Source organism: Pituophis catenifer, unplaced genomic scaffold, assembly GCF_029215685.1.
Source record: "Pituophis catenifer annectens isolate HBS135680 unplaced genomic scaffold, rPitCat1.0.hap2 SCAF_10, whole genome shotgun sequence".
NCBI lineage: Eukaryota > Metazoa > Chordata > Lepidosauria > Squamata > Colubridae > Pituophis > Pituophis catenifer.
Window position 1 is genome coordinate 21,310,086 of NW_027256890.1, and position 20,335 is coordinate 21,330,420.

Below are 20,335 nucleotides of genomic sequence, written 5' to 3' on the forward strand. Positions count from 1 at the left end.
GGGACAGAACATCCGCATAGATGTACTACAGTTAGATTGGATGGGAGATAGCACAAATGTTATACCCAGATGATACATGGATTGATTAAAAAATGTACAGGAATACTAGAGGAATAATAGTAAAGTAAAAAAATGAAATTGGAAATGAAGACGTATGTAAATAGAAATCGCGTCTGCTCTAATATTGTCTCAGATTGAATTAAAAGAGGAAGCAACAAAGGAATGGAAAAGAAGGGAGGAGTAGAGAGGGGGAAAGTAGAGGAGTTGGGAGGGGAGAAGAAGAGAAAAGAAGAATGGGAAAAGGAGAGGAAGAAGGAAGGGGAAAGAAGAGCAGGAGAGAGGATAAGAACGGGAGGAAGAAGAGAGGAGAGGGGAAAGAGGAAAGGAAGTAGGAAAGGAAAGGAGAGGAGGAAGGAGGAAAGAAGAAAGAAAGGAGGAGAAAGAAGGGAAGGGAAAAAGGAAAAGCTGTAGGAAAACAAAAGAAGGAAATGGTAAAAAGAGCAGACCCGAACAAATAATTAATTAATTACTTAATGGGAGTTAAAGAAGAAGATGAAGGAACAATGGATAAGGATGGATAAAAGACTGTACATTTAAACATGTTGATGAAAAATACAAATAAAAAACTTTTTTTCAAAAAGAAAAAAGATTGGATGCCTTCTAAGATTCTTCTAAGACCGTGGAAGACCAAGACTGACACAAATCGGATCCTATACTTCTTTAACATCCTTTTATTGGAAGAATAGCTGAACCGAGCCAACAGAGGGTGCTCCGATTTCAGACTTTCGGGATACCCAGCCTTTTTCTTTTAAGGTGCAAATGCTGAAGTGGGACGACAGGGGGACGGACCTTTCCCACTCTTTGGGAAAGCTGGGAATGGGAAGGACGAAGGAGAGAGAGAGAAAAGAGGAAGGGAGGGAGGAGAGAGGGAGGGAGGAAGGAAGGAAGGAAAGAGAGAAAAGAGGAAGGAAGGAGGGAAGGAAGGAAGGGGAGAGAGAGAAAAGAGGAAGGGAGGAAGAAAGCAAGGAGGGAGAGAGAGAGAAAAGAGGAAGAAGGAAGGGAGGGAGGAAAGAGAGAAAAGAGGAAGGAGGGAGGGAGGGAAGGAGGGAGGAAGGAGAGAGAGAGAAAAGAGGAAGGAAGGAAGGAGAGAAAAGAGGAAGAAGGAAGGAAGGAGAGAGAGAAAAGAGGAAGGGAGGAGGGAGGGAGGAAAGAGAGAAAAGAGCAAAGAAGGAGGGAAGGAGGAAAGGAGGAAGGAAGGAGAGAGAGAGAAAAAAGAGGAAGGAAGGAAGGAAGGAAGGAGAAGAGAGGAAGAAAAAAGAAACAGACAGAGAGACTCATGCCAGGGCTTGTAACGTTCTATCTGTAGATGATTTATGGTAGTATTGTGGTCCCTCCCAGCCCAGACCTCCATTTAGGATTTTATTTTCCAATAAGAAGACTCCACAAGGAACATTCAACCCATCATGGCACCAGAAAAAGCTAATTTTATTGATAGAGAAATTATAATGCTCACCCGTTCTTTTTCAAGCATGCCTGTAATTCATTAACAGCTACTTGAGCAATTTGCATCCCATTGCAGAAATATAGATTTCCCCCCCAGAATTAATTAATTAATTAATTTGTTTATTTATTTATTTATTTATTTATTCTTTCTTTCTTCTCTTTCTTTTCTTTCTTTTCTTTCCTTTCTTTTCCTTCTTTTCTTTCTTTCTTTTCTTTCTTTCTTTTCTTTCTTTCTTTCTTTCTTTCTTTCTTTCTTTTTTTCTTTCTTTCATACACCTTGGGGATATAGGAAATCCTCCACAAAGACCTCGTTCTTGATGGTGTAGCTCAGGGATCTCCAGTATATCAGAGGGTCACGGGGATCGATGTTGTTCCTGACCATTCTAATCCCAGTGAGACTCAACACCCGAGGCCACAGGTTGACGTCCGAAATCTCCCCCACGAAGGACTGGGTGATGTTAAAGCCCCCTCCGAAGCTATCCTGGTCCTGCCCCAACACGATGGAGGCCTCGGGGCTGATGGTGTAACCTTTTTTCAGTCCCTGTCGAGGGAGGGGTTCTCCGTTGAGCCACAACTGGACCAGACCATTGGTGGAGTCCCAGGACACGCAGATGTGGTCCCAGCTCGGTTTCACCTTCGGAGCGACCTTGAAATTTACCACCGAGCCACCAACGTAAATGGCATATTCATTGGGGTTGAACTTGATAATCAGAAAATCATTACTACTTGACCGGGTGGCATAAGAGAAGAGGCCATACTGACGAGTCAAGAGGGTGTAGTATCTCAAGCAGACGGTCAGCTTGGTCAAAGGTTCCTGGTTGGAGACGTGGAGAACCACGGCGGCTGTGGAAGAGGATGCTGGGAATGCGAAGACCTTGTTCAAGAGATCTAGAAAGGGGACAAAAGAGAACCTGGCGAGTGGGACACCAGCCTGAGGACTTGTAGAGCAAGGGTTGAGGTCCCATGGCCCGTTTTAGGCCCAGCGCAAAATAAAGACAGAGAGGCCACCAAGTTAAGTTTCTCCATCTAGGAATCACTGGCCTCGGGTTTTTTAGGAGGTCTTGAAGAAAATGTTCCACTCAGTTCAAGTACAGGGAATGAGGGGGGGAGGGGGAAGTTTCATGCGTTGGAAACTCCTAGGGTCTAAGGCCCAAGCGTGAGAACAAGCCAAGCTGAGGGAGAGAGGGAGGGAGAAAGGAAGGAAGGAAGAAAGGAAGGAGAGGGAGGGATGGACAAAAGGAGGGTGGGTGGGAGAGAAGGAGGAAGGAAGGGAGCAAGGAAGGAAGAAGGAAAGGAAAGGAGGGAGGGAGGGAGAGAAGGAGGAAGGAAGGAGATAAATGAGATGAGGTGTGGATGGAAAGGGAAGGAAGGAAGGAAGGAAGGAAGGAAGGAAGGAAGGAAGGAAGGAAGGAAGGAAGGAAGGAGATGAAATGAAGTGTGGATGGAAGAGGAAGGGAGGCAGAAAGAAGGAAAGGGAGGGAGGAAGAGGAAGGGAGGCAGGAAAGGGAGGCAGGAAGAAGGAAAGGGAGGGAGGAAGAGGAAGGGAGGCAGGAAAGGGAGGGAGGAAGAAGGGAGGGAGGGAGGGAGGAAGGAAGGAAGGAAGGAGAGGGAGGGATGGATGGACGAAGGGAGGGTGGGTGGGAGAGAAGGAGGAAGGAAGGAGATAAATGAGATGAGGTGTGGATGGAAAGGGAAGGAAGGAAGGAAGGAAGGAAGGAAGGAAGGAAGGAAGGAAGGAAGGAAGGAAGGAGATGAAATGAGGTGTGGATGGAAGAGGAAGGAAGAAGGAAAGGGAGGGAGGAAGAAGGAAGGAAGGAAGGAAATGATGGACAGGAGTTCAGATCCCTCCTTACTCATGGAAATACTACTTGGGCTTGGGCTGAAGCCATCTCAGAAGGATCTTGTGAGCAAACCAACCCACAGCCTTAACATTCGACCTTCTCCCTGACCAACAAGCTCTACCATGAACAGAAGAACCGTCAGCCCCGTGGAGAGCCACCCCAATGAAAAGACCAGCAAATTTCACCCAGCTTCTGGAGACCAGAGGAGCCTCCATGGACAGGTGAGAGCTGCTACTCCCACATGAGTTTAAAGCCTCACCTTTTTGGCCGAAGGATCCTGACAGGCAGACGAGGACAAGAAGAAGAGAGGGAAGGGGGACCATCTTGGTGGACACTGGAGGAAGCGGTTGGCCGCAGGAACTCTTGTTCTGGAGACGGGTCCTCCTTGCAGGACCAAATCCCCTCTTCAAATGGTGAAACTCTGGGATGTCACTTGCACACTTCTCTTGAACTGAGGACAAACGGGACTATTAACCGTAAGGTTTTTTCCCTCGGACTTTCCCCGAGAGAGTATTTACATTGCAACATGTTTTCTACCGTATGTAAAGTGTTAGTTAATTATTGCAGGTGTAGAGATATATTTAGGGGCTCGATTTTTATTTCATTTCATTAACCGATTAGATGCACAATCGAAATAGCTTGGAGGGCCCTTCCTGCTGAGTTTTCCTTCAATCTTGGAGGTGTTCTCGGTTGCCATTTTTAGGGTGTCCTGGGTGGGAAGTTCCTTGGAAGGTCGGAAAAACCTTAGACCGGGGGTGTCCAGAATTGAGGTCCACAGGCCTTGCCAAGGTTGGAGGCTCCTGGTCTAGAAGACGGTGGGTGGAGAAAGAAGGGATGGCTCATGTCTTTTGAAGGCCTTCCGTCTTGGGGTTTGGGACGCTCAGCTGTTCAAGCCTAAACAGAGATCTTTGTGCCGGTTCCTAGACTGGCCATTTTGTCCCCAAATCCTTCCATAAAGAGGGGTGAGTGGCTTTGAGGAAGGTGTTCCCCTCAGTTCAAGGGCAGGGAAGGGGGCAAGCTGGAATCCCACCACGGATAGTTCAAGAGTTTTGGGGGCCAAGCCTGAGAACAGGGTGAGCTGAGAGAGGGAGGAAGGGAGGAAGGAAGGAAGGAAAGAAGGAAAGAAGGAAAGAAGGAAAGAAGGAAAATTTGAAGGGGGAGGGAGGAAGGAAGGAAGGAGAATTAGGAGAAGGGAGGGAGGGAGGGAGGGAGGAGAATTGGAAGGAATAGGGAGGAAAAGAGAAGAAGGGAGGAAGGAAGGAGAATTGGAAAAAGAAGGGAGGGAGGGAGGAGAATTGGAAGGAGGAGGGAGGGAGGGAGGGAGGAAGGAGAATTGGTAGGGGAAGGAAGGAAGGAAGGAAGGAAGGAAGGAAGGAAGGAAGGAAGGAAGGAAGAGAGAGAGAGAGAAAAGGAAGAAGGAATAAAAAGACGGAGAGACTCATGCCAGGGCTTGCAAAGTTCTATCTGTAGATGATTTATGGTAGTATTGTGGTCCCTCCCAGCCCAGACCTCCATTTAGGATTTTATTTTCCAATAAGAAGACTCCATCATGGCACCAGAAAAAGCTAATTTTATTGATAAAGAAATTATAATGCTCACACGTTCCTTTTCAAGCATGCCTGTAATTCATTAACAGCCACTTGAGCAATTTGCATCCCATTGCAGAAATATAGATTTTCCCCCCAGAATTGATTGATTGATTTCCTTTCTTTCCTTTCCTTCTTTCTTTCTTTTCCTTCTTTTCTTTCTTTTCCTTCCTTCCTTCCTTCCTTCCTTCCTTCCTTCCTTCCTTCCTTCCTTTCTCAGACGCAAGCATTTTGGGGACCCAGGAAATCTTCCACAAAGACTTCGTTCTTGACGGTGTAGCTTAGGGACCTCCAGTTAATCAGAGAGCCAGAAATCGCCATGTGGTTCATAAACAACCTAACATCCACAGGAGTCAGCACCCGGGGCCACAGGTTGACGTCCGAAATCTCCCCCATGAAGGACTGGTTGATGTCAAAGCCCCCTCCGAAGCTGTCCTGGTCCTGCCCCAACACGATGGAGGCCTGGGGGCTGATGGTGTAACCCTTTTTCAGTCCCTGTCGAGGGAGGAGTTCTCCGTTGAGCCACAACTGGACCAGCCCATTGGTGGAATCCCAGGACACGCAGATGTGGTCCCAGCTCGGTTTCTCCTTCGGAGCGACCTTGAAATTTACCAATGAGCCACCAACGTAAATGGCATATTCGTTGGCTTGGGGCTTGAAGATCAGGAAGTCGTTGTCGCTGGAGCGGGTGGCGTAAGAGAAGAGGCCGTACTGACGGGCCAGGAGGGTGTAGTATCTCAAGCAGACGGTCAGCTTGGTCAAGGGTTGCTGGTTGGAGATCTGGAGAACCACGGTGGCTGTGGAAGAAGGTGCTGGGAATGCAAAGACCTTGTTCCAAAGATCTAGAAAGGGGACAAAAGAGAACCTGGTGAGTGGGACACCAGCCTCGTAGAGTAAGGTTAGTGGCACATGGCCCGTTTTAGGCCCAGCAACAAAGTAAATCCAAGTTAAGTCATCTCCGTTTTTAGGTGGTCTTGAATACGTTTCTTCTGGCTGAGGAAGGGAGGGAATGGGAGGGAGGAGGGAAGGAAGACGAGAATGGGAGGGAGCAGGGAGGAGTGAATGGGAAGGAGGAGGGAAGGAGGGAAGGGAGGGAGTGAGAAAGGAAGGAGGAAGGGAGCAAGGAAGGAAAAGGGAGGGAAGGAAGGAGGGAAGGAAGGAAGATAGTAAGGAAGGAAGATAGGGAGGGAAGGGGGGAGAGAGCAAGGAAGAAAGAGGGAAAGGGGGCAAGGGAGGGAGGAAGGAAGATAGGAAGATAGGGAGGGGAAAGGGAGGGAATGGGAGGGAGGACGGAAGGAAGAAGAGAATGGGAGGGAGCAGGGAGGAGTGAATGGGATGGAGGAGGGAAGGAGGGAAGGGAAGAAGGGAGGAGAAAAGGAAGGGAGGGAGAAAGGAAGGAAGAAGGGAGCAAGGAAGGAAAAGGGAGGGAAGGAAGGTTGGAAGGAAGATAGTAAGGAAGGAAGATAGGGAGGGAAGGGGGAGAGAGCAAGGAAGGAAGAGGGAAAGGGGGCAAGGGAGGGAGGAAGGAAGATAGGAAGATAGGGAGGGGAAAGGGAGGGAATGGGAGGGAGGAGGGAAGGAAGAAGAGAATGGGAGGGAGCAGGGAATGGAAGGGAGGGAGGGAATGGGAGGGGTTGAAGGGGGAGGGAGGAGAAAAGGGAGGGAGGGAGGGAGCAAGGAAGAAAAGGGAAGGAAGGAAGATAGGGAGGGAGGGAATGGGGAGAGAGCAAGGAAGGAAGAGCGAAAGGAGGGAGGAAAGAAGGAAGGAAGATAGGGAGAAAGGGGGGGAGGGAATGGGAAGGAGGAGAGAGCAAGGAAGGGAGAGGGAAGGGAGAGAAAGAGGGAATGGGAAGGAGAAGGGAGCAAGGAAGGAAGAGGGAGAGGGAGGGAGAGAGGGAGACAGGAAGGAAGAAGGAAGGAAGGAAGGAAGGAAGGAAGGAAGGAAGGAAGGAAGGAAGGAAGGAAGGAAGGAGATGGTGGACAGGTGTTCTTTACTCATGGAGGCTCCTACCTGGGTTTGGGCTGAAGCCACCTCAGAAGGATCCTGTGAGCAAACCAACCCACAGCCTTAGCATTCGACCTTCTCCCTGACCAACAAGCTTCTACCATGAACAGAAGATCCAACAGCCCCATCGAGAGCCACACCAATGAAAAGACCAGCTTCTGGAGACCAGAGGAGCCTCCACAGACAGCTGGAGCTGCTGCTCCCACCTGAGTTTAAAACCTCACCTGTATAACCGAAGGATCCTGACAGGCAGGTGAGGATAAGAAGGAGGGAAGAAAGGGGGACCATCTTGGTGGACGATGGAGGAACCGGCTGGCAACAGGAACTCTGGGAAGCCCTCTTTGGCCGACGTCCTTTGGGTGCAGAGCTGCGTCCTCCTCTCCGGACCAAGTCAACTCTTCAGATGGTGAAATTCTGAGACATTCCTCAGATATTTCTCTTGAACGCAGAACAAAGAGGCGTATTAACCATAAATTTCTTCCGGGGACTTTCCCACGAGGGAATATTTGCATTGGGACATGCTTTCTAAACCCCATAATATATTAGTTAACTATTACCTGTGCAGAGGTATATTACAGGCTCAATTTTTTAATCTTAACCGATTAGATGAGCAATCAAAATGGCTGGCCCCACCCACCCTGCCCCGCCCCTCCCAGGAGTCCCCACGTGGCCCGTTATGGGTGCAGATAAGTGCAGGGTGCGCATGGAGGCTCGGGGAGGGCGAAAAACGGGCCTACCGGAAGATTGGGAAGGCCAGGAAAGAACCCCTTTCTGGCCTCCAGAGGGCCTCCGGAACCTGGGGAGGCCGTTCTCGCCCTCTTGGAGGCTGGATGAAAGCCTCAGGAGCCCGGGGAGGGCAAAACTGCCCCCCCCACCGTGGTGCAGGAGGCCGACTAGGCCACACCCACCATGTCCATGCCCATCCAGCAACCAGACAGAGAACCCCTTGCTAAAATTTTTGAAGCCCACCCCTGGCTTCACCCTAAAACATGTCTCGGTTGCCATTTTTGGGGTGTCCTGGGTGGGAAGTTCCTTGGAAGGTCGGAAAAAGACTAGACTGGGGGTGTCCAGAATTGAGGTCCACAGGTCCAGACAGTTCAAGGGGTTGGGGGGCCAAGCATGAGAACAGGCCGAGGGAATGATGGAGGGAGGGAGGGAGGGAGGGAGGGAGGGAGGGAGGGAGGGAGGAAGGAAGGAAGGAAGGAAGGAAGGAAGGAAGGAAGTAGAATTTGAAGGGGAAGGGAGGGATGGAGGGAAGAAGGGAGAAAGGAAGGAGAATTGGAAGGAGAAGGTAAGGTTGAAGGAAGGAAAGCAAAGGAAGGAAGGAAGGAAGGAAGGAAGGAAGGAAGGAAGGAAGGAAGGAAGGAAGGAAGAAGAATTGGAAGGAGAAGGGAAGGGGGACGGAGGGAAGGTGGGAGGGAGGATAGAAGGGAGGATAGAAGGAAGGAATGAGAATTGGAAGGGGAAGGGAGGGAGGGAGGGGGAGGGGGAAGGGGGGAGAGGAAGGGAGGGGGAGGAGGAGAGGAGGGAGGGTGGGAGGGAGAAAGAGGAGAAACTGGGAAGAAGAAATGAAGAAAGACAAAGAAAGAAAGAAAGAAAGAAAGAAAGAAAGAAAGAAAGAAAGAAAGAAAGAAAGAAAGAAAGAAAGAAAGCAGAAATAAGAAAGAGAGAGAAAGAAAGTAAGAAGAAAGAGAAAGAAAGAAGAAAAGAGAGAGAGAAAGAAGAAAGAGAAAAAAAGAAGGAAGGAAGGAGGGAAGGAAGGAAGGAAAGAGGGAGAAGGGAAATGAGAAGAAGGAGGAGGAGGAGAAGGGAAGGGGGACGGAGGGAGGGAGGATGGATGGAAGGAAGAATTGGAAGGGGAAGGGAGGGGTGAAAGGGAGGGAGGGGAAGGGGAGGGAGGGATGGAAAAAGAGGAGAAGCTGGGAAGAAGGAAGAAAGAAAGAAAGAAAGAAGAAAGAGAGAGAGAGAAAGAAAGAAGGAAAGAGGGAGAAGGGAAAGGAGGAGAAGGAAGAGGAGGAGAAGGAAGGGGCCTACATTTACGAGCCAAGCCACCTCTTCTGAAAAATCATAATCTCTTTCAAATTGCTTTATGACTTTATGACTCACAGAGTCACTTCCTTGAACCGGGCAACTAGAAAACCTGAATGATCGAATGACCTTCACCAACAATAAACAACAACCGCAACCTGTCCGAGGAAGCAACTGCGAAGGAGACGCAAGGAACTTCGGCTGTTTTCATTTTTTTATTGTTATTATTCTTTTCAATGCAACATCTCCATTATTATTATTATTTTTAGTTCAGCTGATCCTCCAGATTCACCGCCGTATCTTTGAGACTCACACAAACCGGCCCTTCAATGGCTTTACCACAACGTAGCCCTTGATCTGGTAGGACAACGCTCTCCAGCTAATGACGGCTTTGGCTGCAAAGAGATTTTTCCTCAGTAAAGCCATTTCTTGGGGTGTCAGCACCCGGTCGAAGAAATATAAATCGGTCAGTTCCCCCACCAGAGATTCTTTGCTGTCAAACCCACCCCCCATGGTATCTTGATCCTGGCCCAGGACGATGGACGCATTCTGACTCACGGCGTAACCCTTCCCGATCCCCTTCCTGGGCAAAAGGACCCCGTTCAGCCACAGTTCCGCGATCCCCGTGGAAGATTCCCACGCCACGCAGACATGTTCCCACCCACAGTTGGTAGCCGGGACCTTAAAGGCCACCTTGGACCTTCCCAAATAGAACTCGTAGTCGGTGGGGCTGGCCTTGTAAACGATGATATCGTTGTCGCTCGCCGCGGTGGCGTACGAGAACGTGGTGAAACTCCGCGTCAGGTCCGTGTAGACTCTCTCGCAAACGGTGAAGCTGGTCAGGGGATTCTTCAGGTTGGCTTGAAGCACCACGTGCGCCGTGTCGGAGGCCTCCGGAAACACAAAGACGTGGTTCTTGAGATCTGCGGATGGAAACACAGACAGGTCGAACGGATTGCGAGAGAGAGAGAGAGAGAGTTGAGCTGTGCGCGTAAGACACCAGTCTTGCCTCTCGTATGGCCCAGTTCCAAATAGACCATGGCTACAGCCCGGGGACCCTGCCCTGCCCTCTACCATTCAGATAAATGCTTGTGCAGTCTTTTCTTAAAAGACTCCAGTGATGGAGCACCCACAACTTCTGGTGGCAAGCTGTTCCACTGGTTAATTGTTCTCAACGTCAGGAAATTTCTCCTTATTTATTTATTTATTATCAAATTTATATACCGCCCTTCTCCCGAAGGACTCAGGGCGGTGTACAGCCAAAGTAAAAACATAAATACAAACATTAAAACCAATTTAAAAAGATATATATATATATATATATATATATATATATATATATATATATATATATATATATATGTTTGGCCCCAAAATTAAAAGAACAATAACAAAGCTATTAAGTTTAGTTCTAGATTGCTTCTCTCTTTGGTTAGTTTCCATCCGTTGCTTCTCATCGTACCTTTTGGTGCTGTGGAATATAGTTTGACATGCACCCTCCCCCCCCCTTCGTCTTTGTAGGAGCCCCTCAAATATTGGAAGACTGCTATCATGTCTCCCCTAGTCCTTCTTTTCATTAAACGAGACATCCCCAGTTCCTGCAACCATCCTTGTTGAGCCAAAGCTCCCAGCAAGGTGGCGAGAATGAAGAGAAAGGGACATACCCAATTCTGCAACCGTTCTTTGTATGTTTTAACCTCCAGCCCCCTAATCATTCTTGTTGCTCTTCTCTGCACTCTTTCCAGAGTCTCCACATCTTTTTTATATTGTGTGACCAGGACTGGATACACTGCAATGTGCAGATCCCCAAATGCAACTCTTCAGTGGATGCGCATGACTTCCAGGAGGGGGTAGTAATCTCCTTTGTCAAGATGTCACTCACCTTTTTGAGCCAAAGCTCCCAGCAAGGTGGCGAGAATGAAGAGAAAGGGACGCAGACTCTCCATGCTGCAGGTCTGATTAAGCACGGATCTCTTCTGGATCAATCCGTTCCCCAGATGTCTCTTGTGGTTGTGGGCATCCAACATGCACGTGTGAAATTTATACTTGCTTGGAGAAAAACACAGCCAGATTGTCTTGTCTGGCTAGTTCCAACAGGATTTTTTTTAGAAAAAACACTCAGAAATGAGTTTTCCCGTTAAGCGACATTCCTCAAAATTCTATAAAACGCTCATTTTTAAAATCATGGCGCCAATAAAGCCACTTGCAATATAAAACCACATTTTTTTCTCTCTACTAACTTGTTTAAGAAGGACACGGTGGCTCGGTGGCTAAGACGCTGAGCTTGTCGATCGAAAGGTTGGCAGTTCAGCGGTTCGAATCCCGAGTGCCATGTAACGGAGTGAGCTCCCGTGACTTGTCCCAGCTTCTGCCAACCTAGCAGTTCGAAAGCACGTAAAAAATGCAAGTAGAAAAATAGGGACCACCTTTGGTGGGAAGGGAACAGCGTTCCGTGCGCCTTTGGCGTTGAGTCATGCCGGCCACATGACCACGGAGACGTCTTTGGACAGCGCTGGCTCTTCGGCTTTGAAACGGAGATGAGCACCGCCCCCTAGAGTCGGGAACGACTAGCACGTATGTGCAAGGGGAACCTTTACCTTTACGTTTAAATTGCTCTTGACTTTAGAATTCACCATTGGAGAATCCACTTTATATTGTCATCCACCAAGGGTCTGGAGAAGCTGTGATGGTGACAAAAGGTGTTGAACCAGGGGTGAAATCCAGCAGGTTCTGACAGGTTCTGGAGAACCGGTAGCGGAAATTTTGAGCGGTTTGGAGAACCAGCAAATGCCACCTCTGGCTGGCCCCAGAGTGGGTTAGGAATGGAGATTTTGCAATATCTTTCCCTCTGGAGTGAGGTGGGAATGGAGATTTTGCAATATCCTTCCCCTGGAGTGGGGTGGGAATGGAGATTTTGCAGTATCCTTCCCCTGGAGTGGGGTGGGAATGGAGATTTTGCAGTATCCTTCTCCTGCCACACCCATCAAACCACACCCACCAAGCCACGCCCACAGAACCGGTAGTAAAAAAACGTTGGATTTCACCACTGTGTTGAACCTACCTTCAGATCCCCAAAGGGCCTCTGGAACTCCTTGGGAAGACACAAGGCCGGTGTCAGTCCTTGGAAGCCATCTTTTAATTTGGATCTTCAGGCCTGCCACATTTAGTGCCGTGGGAAACTGGGAGGGGGGATTGTATGGAGCTGGAGAGATATGCAGCCATAATAACATTCTTTTCTCTAAGAGTCAAGGTCACTCTGCCCTGCACCTGGAGTGGCGTGACTGGGAGGCATCTCCAGTTGGGACGGTGCTTTGATTGAACCATGTGATGGACATGTGAGTGATGGCGCAAGGACTTGGACTTTTCTTTTGGGTGGGGAAAACCCGGAAGCTTTCAGATTTGGGTTTTCCCAGATGTGCCAATATGACATCTCTAATAAAATGGAACTTTGAGGAACTTCAAGCCTTGGAGTTTTCTTTCGTTGGGGGCGGGGGTGTTACCTGGAATCCTGACAACTTGTTTATAATCTGGTTAAGCAGTTTATTTAGCTATTTACCTAATTTTTTAAAGAATTCTATTCCTTGTAGATAAAGGGTTTAGCAGCCTGCGTCATTTTATTTACCTTTGCTGATTTTTCGATAAAACGTTTCTTAACTTCAGCCTTGTCACAGTTTAATGGGAATTGTATAAAATGCAGGTCGGGGATTTCAATAAAGATAATAATACTTGTTTTTTCTCCAGCGTTTGGCGGGGGGGCGGAATTGGGGCAAGAATGATGTTTGGAGCTGTGTGCTGAATATTTAGTGTATCGTTGTACGTCGTTTTTGTCGTCGTTATTGCTATCTCTATGCTGATCTTTTCCAAACGACTGTAAAATCCTATGCCACTTGTTCTATACAACAGGTAGTCCTCGACTTACGACCACAATGGAGCCCAAAATTTATGTCGCTAAGTGAGAAATGTGTTAAGTGAGTTTTGCTCCCTTTTACGACTTCTTTTGCCACATTAACACGGTAACACGGTTGTTAAGTGAATCTGTTTACCCTATTGACTTGGCTTGTCCAGAAGGTCACAAAAGGGGATTTACGGGACACTTCACAGTCGTAAAAGTGAGTCAATTGTCAAGCATGATGGCACTTTGCACCGGCAAGACCAGCAAAAATGTTTAAAGATAGATCGGATAAATCTTGGAAGTATAATCAAACATCTGGGTCATATTATCACATGTGGTGGACATGCCCAAGAGCGAGAAAATATTGGACAAAAATACATACGTGGCTGGGAAAAAATGCTAAAACTATATATAGATCTGAAACCAGGGATATTTTTGCGGGGCATTCTACCAGAAAAATATGATTTTGTATATATATATATATTAATGGCAGCCAGGATTGTATTTGTGCGACGATGGAAAAGTGATCGAGACCCCGTCTGAGGAGAATGTAATTTTAAAAATATTAGATTGTGCAGAAATGGATAGGTTGCTGTTAAGGATAAAGAAGAAACTGAATATTTCTTGATATGGGACACATTTTATCAATGGCTAGATAATAGAAACAGAAATTAGAAAGCTGGAAATATAAAAAGAGGAAATGGTAAAGTGGAGAGTCATTAAAGAAGACGATGTTAAATGTTAAGTATTAAGGTTATTATATCATAATGTTATTATATTATCAATATGATGGTGATGACTAAATATAATGAAGATGTATAAATATGACTATCAAAATATAATTGTACCCAGAATAGACAGTTAGATGAAAATTGCGTGTTATACAAATAAAACAAATAAAACATGAAATTGTCAAGCATGAAGAATGTAAAATCGCGGGGAATGCCACAAAGGGTGTCGGTGTGGAAAAAAAAATAGTCGCAAGTCCCCCTTTTTTTTTGGGCGCCGTCGTTACTCCGAACCCTCACTCCGCGAACCGTCACAAGTCGAGGTCTACCCTGTATTCTCAGGATTCTTTTTTTCAGTTGGAAAACAAAATAAAGAGAAACCATTCAACATAGCATGAATCAGCGGCTAATTTTATTGCAAGGAGATTCTAAATCACACCCGCTTGTGATTTACGGGCGTGGACCGTCTACTACAACTCAATCACGATCTACTCTGGCTATTTGCAACCCATTGCAAAACTACGGGGGGGGAGTTTCCCCTTTCCCCCACCCACTCCAAAGAAAATTGCTTTCCTTTTTCCCCTATTTTTTCTCTTTTTGCAAACGCAAAAGGACTTCCATTTCCAGAAACTCAGGAAGCCTGGTGCAACGCCTCTTCGACGTGGATGTCGCCCCGAACGGTATAATTCAGGGCTCTCCAGCTAACGAGAGAATTAGGGACTTCGTCGTTTTTCATAACCAAATTAATTTGATCGGGTTTCAAGACCCGCGCCCACAGATTGACATCCGCCATTTCCCCCACGAAGCATTCTCTCTTCCCCCACGAATCGCGGTCGTGCCCCAAAAAGATGGTGCCATTTTGGCTGATCTCGTAACCCTTCCTCATCACGAAGCGAGGGAGAAGTTTGCCGTTGTGCCAAAAGTGGACCAATCCAGTGGTGGAGTTCCAGGCCACGCAGATGTGCTGCCACTTCGAATATGACGGCTTCTCGAGCGTGACGATTTGTGTCATCCCACCTATTTGGAGGTTGAACTGGCCGGGGTTGGGCTTGATGATCTTTAAGGCATTGCTGTTGGGCTTGGTGGAGTAGTAGAAAAGGGTATTGGGACGGAACTGGAGGGGATTGAACCTCAGGCAGACGGTGAAGTTGGTCAAGGGATCCTGAAGAGAGACGTTCACCTGCACGATGGCCTTCTTGGTAGCCGACGGGAAAACGAAGACCTTCTTCTGGAGATCTGGATGGCGACAAAAGACCTCTTGGTTAGCAGGACACCCGCCTAAGATCGGGGAAGTGGGAGATGAAGAAGAGCTGTTAGCAGCAACACAATGGACAGATAAGCGGCGTTTAAGGCCTGAGGAAGTCAGGTGGGAAAAGCTTTCTGACAATTCCCCCCCTGTTTTGACAAGTGTCAAGGCGATGATTAGGTGCCCCCCGGCCGTTATTTGTTTTGGATCCAGAAACATCCAAACCAGGAACAGAACAGAACAAAATAGAAAATGGAATGGAATGGAACAGAAGAGAACGAGCAGTATAGGATAGGGAATAGAACAGATGAACAGAGTTGGAAGGGATCTTGGAGGTCATCTAGTCCAACCCCCCGCCCAAGCAGGAGACCCTACATCATTTCTGACCAATGGCAGTCCAGTCTCTTCTTGAAAGCCTCCAGGGATGAAGCTCCCACAACTTCCGAAGGCAACTTCTGTTCCATGTTTGACAGTTTTCACTGTCAAAAAATATCTCCTTATTTCCAGGTTGAATCTCTCCTTGGTCACTTTCCATCCATTATTCCTTGTCTGACTTTCAAAGGTGCTTTGGAAAATAGCTTGATCCCCTCCTCTCTGTGGAAGCCCCTCAAATAGAGAAGAGAAGAGAAGAGAAGAGAAGAGAAGAGAAGAGAAGAGAAGAGAAGAGAAGAGAAGAGAAGAGAAGAGAAGAGAAGAGAAGAGAAGAGAAGAGAATTTTTCCTTTCCTTTCCCTCTGTCTTTTCCTTCCTCCCTCCCTCCCTCCCTGTCCCTCCTTCCTTCCTTCCCTCCATGTCCTTCTTTCATCCCTCCCTCTTGTCCTTGTCCTTCCTTCCTTCCCTCCATGTCCTTCCTTCCTTCCTTCCTTCCTTCCTTCCTTCCCTCCATGTCCTTCCTTCCTCCCTCCCTCCTGTTCTTGTCCTTCCTTCCTTCCCTCCATGTCCTTCCTTCCTTCCTTCTTTCCTTCCTTCAACCCTCCCTTTCTGTCCTTCCTTCCTTCCTTCCTTCCATGTCCTTCCTTCCTTCCTTCCCTCCCTCCCTCCTTCTTTCCTTCCTTCCCTCTATGTCCTTCCTTCCTTCCTTCCATGTCCTTCCTTCCTTCCCTCCCTCTCTGTCCCTCCTTCCTTCCTTCCTTCCCTCCATGTCCTTTCTTCTTTCTGTCCTTCCCTCTATGTCCGTCCTTCCTTCCTTCCTTCCTTCCTTCCTTCCTTCCTTCCTTCCTTCCTTCCTTCCTTCCCAGTGGTCAGAATTCAGTACTGCAGGATAACTCACTGCTGACTCCAGGAGTTCGATCCTGACCGGCTCAAGGTTGACTCAGCCTTCTGTCCTTCCGAGGTCAGTAAAATGCACCATATCTGACTACAGGCAACGTTTACATTTTATTAATTTCACAAAGTTTGTGTTTGCCACTCTTATTGTATCTGTTTTGATGGTCAAGCAAATCTGAAGCTGATTTTTTTTTTCTTGTATTCATTTAACTGGGATTGAAGGGGCCGCTTCAAACTTCTAATTTTTATTTCGGTGATAATTCCAGCGCTATTCTGAAGATTCTGTCTTTCTAGTTCTCTTATGCTTTTTAACTGATTGCTGCCCAGTTTTAAATTTACGCGCTCTGTAAATTTACGCCCTCTCCCCTCCTTGGAAGAGCTTGATAGCTCCCGCTGCCTTAAGAAAGTTCAAAACATTCTTAAACATCCATCTCGTCCTGGGTACCCTTTTTTTTTTTTTTAACTATTACCATCAGGCAGACGGTACAGGGCAATCAAAACAAGGACAAATAGGCTGAAAAGCAGCTTCTATCTCCCAGGGCAATAACCACATTGAATTCTACGGTATAGTGCAATATCGGGTTTTCAATTTCAATTATATAGAATGTAAAGGACGTATGTTTGTGTTTTTATTTTTATAGTTATAACGTACGCCGAAGATGGCATTTAATTTTGTTGTACCATGTGCAATAACAATAAAATAAACAACTATAAATTATAAGGCTGAGTCATAAGTTCCTCCTAAGATGATAAATTTATGGCCCCTTTATGTCCGACCCAAATGGCAACATGGAAATTTGGAAAAGAGAAAAGTGCAGTTTTTCCACTTTAAAGATAAATATCAAGATTTGGGGGTTCATATTTAATACATTCCTTTTTAACAGAGGAGGAAAAATTACTCAATCGCTACTCCAGGTCAGCCGTTTAAACCCTGATCTTTTGCAATCGCATTGGAAATATTGCTGTCATACGATGTTTAACGAAATAGCAATAGAACGATAAAAGCAGCTGAGATTTTCAAAACAGGGAAGATCTTTGATTACAGGAAGTCCTCGATTTAGGACCACAAATGGGAAACTACCTAGAATTTCTGTTGCTAAGCAAGGTGGGTGTTAAGGAAGTTACGCGCCCCATTTTACAATCCTTTCACTGCCGTCTTTTAAGCAAATCACTGCAGTTGCTCAGCGAATCACGTGGCCATTAAGCAAATCCGGCTTCCTCTTTTGACTTGGCTCTGTCATAAGTGCGAGGACTGGTTGTAAGTCCGCTTTTTTTTCCAGTGTCGTTGTAGCACTGAATCGTTGCTAAACAATTGGTTGTAAGTTGAGGACTGCCACTTCCTACTATCTAGAGGTAACCCTGTTTTAACTTACTACTAAATTGCTGTTGACTTTAGAATTCACCATTGGAGAAAGCATTGTATGTTAGGGTGCTGAAGAGGGTGTGAGAGTGTCAAAGGTGTTGAACTCAGTGGGAACCTACCTTCAGATCCCCAAAGTGCCTCTGGAACTCCTTGACACAAGGCCACCTTGTCCTTCTCAACCAAGACCAGACTGGTTCAGAAGAGAAGATGATGGAGTTCAGCTCCATCCTTACTCATGGAAACTCTACTTGGTGTTGGCTGAAGCCACCTCAGAAGGATCTTTGGTGTAATCAACCGACGGTCTTTTAATTTATAATTCTACATGACCAACAACCCTTCCCCACGAGCAGAAAGTCCAACAGGGCAACGCCAATGAAAAGTTCAACAGATTTCAAACTATAAATTAACAATGTCGGCAGCCTATAAAGAAAGTTTATACAAAATGTTTTATCGTTGGCATTTACCCCCAGCTAGACTGGTGAAAATGTTTCCAAATGTATCTGCAGAATGCTGGAAATGTAAATACAACCAAGGTACATTTCTTCATATGTGGTGGTGGTGTCCAGAAGCCAGGAAGTACTGGACTAAAATAAGAAAATGGTTAGAGGAAATTATGAGTCGACGAGTTAAAACCTGAATTATTTCTACTAGGGATAATAAGCGGAAACCACAGTAAGAAAATTCAATATACTATATTGCATATAACAACTGCGGTCAGAATTGCTTATGCACAAAACTGGAAACAGGACAGCACGCCCTCCGATGGAATGATGATCAAAAAGGTGTTAGATTGTGCAGAGATGGACAGGCTAACATTGGAATTAAAAGAAAGAGGGGAAACGGAGTACTATTTAGTCTGGGACACATGGTACAAATGGTTAGAGAATAGAAGTAAAGATTAAATATAAAGGTAACTGAAGAGGTATACTAAAATTCAAAGATAATGTATATAGTTAAAGGATGAATAAGGAATGTAATTGTTATGTATGTATGAGTATTATTGATGCTGGAGTGCTGTAAAAGTTGTAAATGTGATACAAAATGATGAAATATGTTCAATAAAAATAAACCACCAAACCTTCAATGGACAGGTGGAACTCCTGCTCCTACGTGGGTTTAAGCCTCCACCTTCTTGGAAATCGACCCACAGCCTTACAATTTGACATTCTGCATGACCAACAAGCTCTACAAATCACGAACAGAAGGTGCAACAATCCTATTGAGAACAACGCCAATGAAAAGCTCAACAGATTTCACCCAGCTTCTGGAAACCAGAGGACCTTCAATGGACAGATGGAGCTGCTCCTACATGAGTTTAAACCTCACCTTCATAACCGAAGGATCCTGACAGACAGGCAAGGATAAGAAGGAGGGAAGGAAGAAGGGTCATCTTGGTGGACAATGGAGGAACCGGTTGGTCGCAGAAACTCTTGTTCCGATGTCCTTGGGCACAGAAATGGATTCTCCTCTCAGGACCAAATCAGCTTCTCAAATGACGGCACCTGTCTGATGTTCCTCTTGAACTTAGAAGAAGAGGAAGGCTGAGCTGTCACTTCTGTTTACCCAGTTTCCTCATGAATGAAATGATAACATTTAATCAGGACTCAATCAACCATTTGAACAAATCTGATGGATCGACCCACAGATTAGAAATAAAAGACCTCAAAGCCACGTCAACTTAATCACGTCGCTCTGATATTTTTCTTAAATCTAAAACAAAGGCAGTTATTATTCATCGTCGCCATTCTGGATCCCCTCCCCAGGATATTCTTATCTTTCGTCCACGTCAAAATGTCATCCCTCCCTTATCTTGGCCCGTGTCAGATATGTGGGTTCCACGTGTCCACTCCGATGCCTTGATGATGACTTCACCAGAGCTAGGGAATTCAGGGCGATGATGTCCAGAACATGGCCTTCAAGATCCAAGATTCTCAGTGATGGTCACGTTGACTGAGAATTTTGGAGTTGAAAGCTACCCAGGTGCAGGGATGGGCTTCAAAAATTTTAGCAAGGGGTTCTCTGCCCAGTTGCTGGGTGGGCGTGGCCATGGTGGGCATGGCCTAGTCAGCCTCCTGCACTATGGGGGGGGGGCATGTTTGCCCTCCCCCGGCTCCGGAGGCTTTTCTCGAGCCTCCAGGAGGGCAAAAACAGCCTCCTCAGACTCCGGAGGCCCTTTGGAAGTCGGAAACGGGCCCATTTCTGTCCTTCCCAAACTTCCAGTAGGCCCATTTTTCACCCTCCCTGAGCCTCCACGCACACCCTGCACCTACCTGTATCCAAAATGGGCCGCATGGGGACTCCTGGAAGGGGAGGGGAAGGGTGGGAGGGGCCCAGCCAAGAGTGGGATTTGGCGGTTCTCCGAACTGCACAGAATCTTAGCTAGAGGTTCTCCCGAACCCCTGCGAACTCCCAGCTGCGAACCCCTGCCCAGGTGGAATTAGCCACTTTGGTGAAGGTCGAACTAAAGAGAGAAGTTGTAACCCTACAAAGGTGACCTCTAAATCTTCAGGCCCAGTTTGATTCATATCCCCAAAAGAGGGCGAACATCTCCGCAATCTAATTCTGGTTTTGCTCCTTCAACCATGACTTAGCTTTTGATGGCCACCAGTCATAGAATCAATCAAATAAATTAATAAAGGAGAATGTTTGTAGGTCAGACTCCTTTGGTGGCCAGTTTGATGCCAATCAGAGCTTTGTGGGAGGGATCGGAGATGTCTACTTCTGGGACCAGGTGAAATTTGCTGAGTTTGGCACAATCGATTGGTGCCCCATCCACTCATCGATTGGCGAGAGCTGTATTACGAAACCCATGGAGAAGTGATCATGGCCCCTTCCAACATCTGTGCCTGCCAAACATCTGGACTCCCAAATGGGGGTG

At 46.8% G+C, this 20,335-nt stretch overlaps 3 protein-coding genes across 3 annotated transcripts; all 3 read right to left on the bottom strand.

Moving 5' to 3' along the window:
• Positions 1 to 1,466: 1,466 nt before the first annotated feature.
• On the bottom strand, positions 1,467 to 3,806 carry LOC139321663 (C-reactive protein-like). The gene is made up of 2 exons (XM_070950460.1): positions 3,604 to 3,806; positions 1,467 to 2,391 (listed from the first exon to the last, which is right to left on the bottom strand). Exons 1-2 carry the CDS (start codon positions 3,665 to 3,667, stop codon positions 1,772 to 1,774), a joined length of 684 nt encoding a protein of 227 aa, XP_070806561.1. The 5' UTR covers positions 3,668 to 3,806; the 3' UTR covers positions 1,467 to 1,771.
• Positions 3,807 to 4,951: 1,145 nt separating this feature from the next.
• Positions 4,952 to 10,990, bottom strand: LOC139322388 (uncharacterized). The gene is made up of 4 exons (XM_070951486.1): positions 10,846 to 10,990; positions 9,277 to 9,886; positions 7,160 to 7,332; positions 4,952 to 5,772 (listed from the first exon to the last, which is right to left on the bottom strand). Exons 1-4 carry the CDS (start codon positions 10,988 to 10,990, stop codon positions 5,147 to 5,149), a joined length of 1,554 nt encoding a protein of 517 aa, XP_070807587.1. The 3' UTR covers positions 4,952 to 5,146.
• A 3,224-nt stretch (positions 10,991 to 14,214) lies between these two features.
• On the bottom strand, positions 14,215 to 18,847 carry LOC139322297 (C-reactive protein-like). The gene is made up of 2 exons (XM_070951360.1): positions 18,784 to 18,847; positions 14,215 to 14,819 (listed from the first exon to the last, which is right to left on the bottom strand). The coding sequence occupies exons 1-2, from the start codon at positions 18,845 to 18,847 to the stop codon at positions 14,215 to 14,217; spliced, it is 669 nt and encodes a 222-aa protein (XP_070807461.1).
• Between the last annotated feature and the right edge of the window lie 1,488 nt (positions 18,848 to 20,335).

Coding starts and splice junctions, on each gene's coding strand:
- LOC139321663 (XM_070950460.1), bottom strand. CDS start 3,667: ATGGTCCCCCTTCCCTCTCTTCTTCTTGTCCTCGTCTGCCTGTCAGGA. Junction 2,392..3,603: donor AGGATCCTTCGGCCAAAAAG/GTGAGGCTTTAA, acceptor TCCCCTTTCTAG/ATCTCTTGAACAAGGTCTTC.
- LOC139322388 (XM_070951486.1), bottom strand. CDS start 10,990: ATGTTGGATGCCCACAACCACAAGAGACATCTGGGGAACGGATTGATC. Junction 9,887..10,845: donor GGGAGCTTTGGCTCAAAAAG/GTGAGTGACATC, acceptor TTCCATCCGCAG/ATCTCAAGAACCACGTCTTT. Junction 5,773..7,159: donor AGGATCCTTCGGTTATACAG/GTGAGGTTTTAA, acceptor TCCCCTTTCTAG/ATCTTTGGAACAAGGTCTTT.
- LOC139322297 (XM_070951360.1), bottom strand. CDS start 18,847: ATGACCCTTCTTCCTTCCCTCCTTCTTATCCTTGCCTGTCTGTCAGGA. Junction 14,820..18,783: donor AGGATCCTTCGGTTATGAAG/GTGAGGTTTAAA, acceptor GTCGCCATCCAG/ATCTCCAGAAGAAGGTCTTC.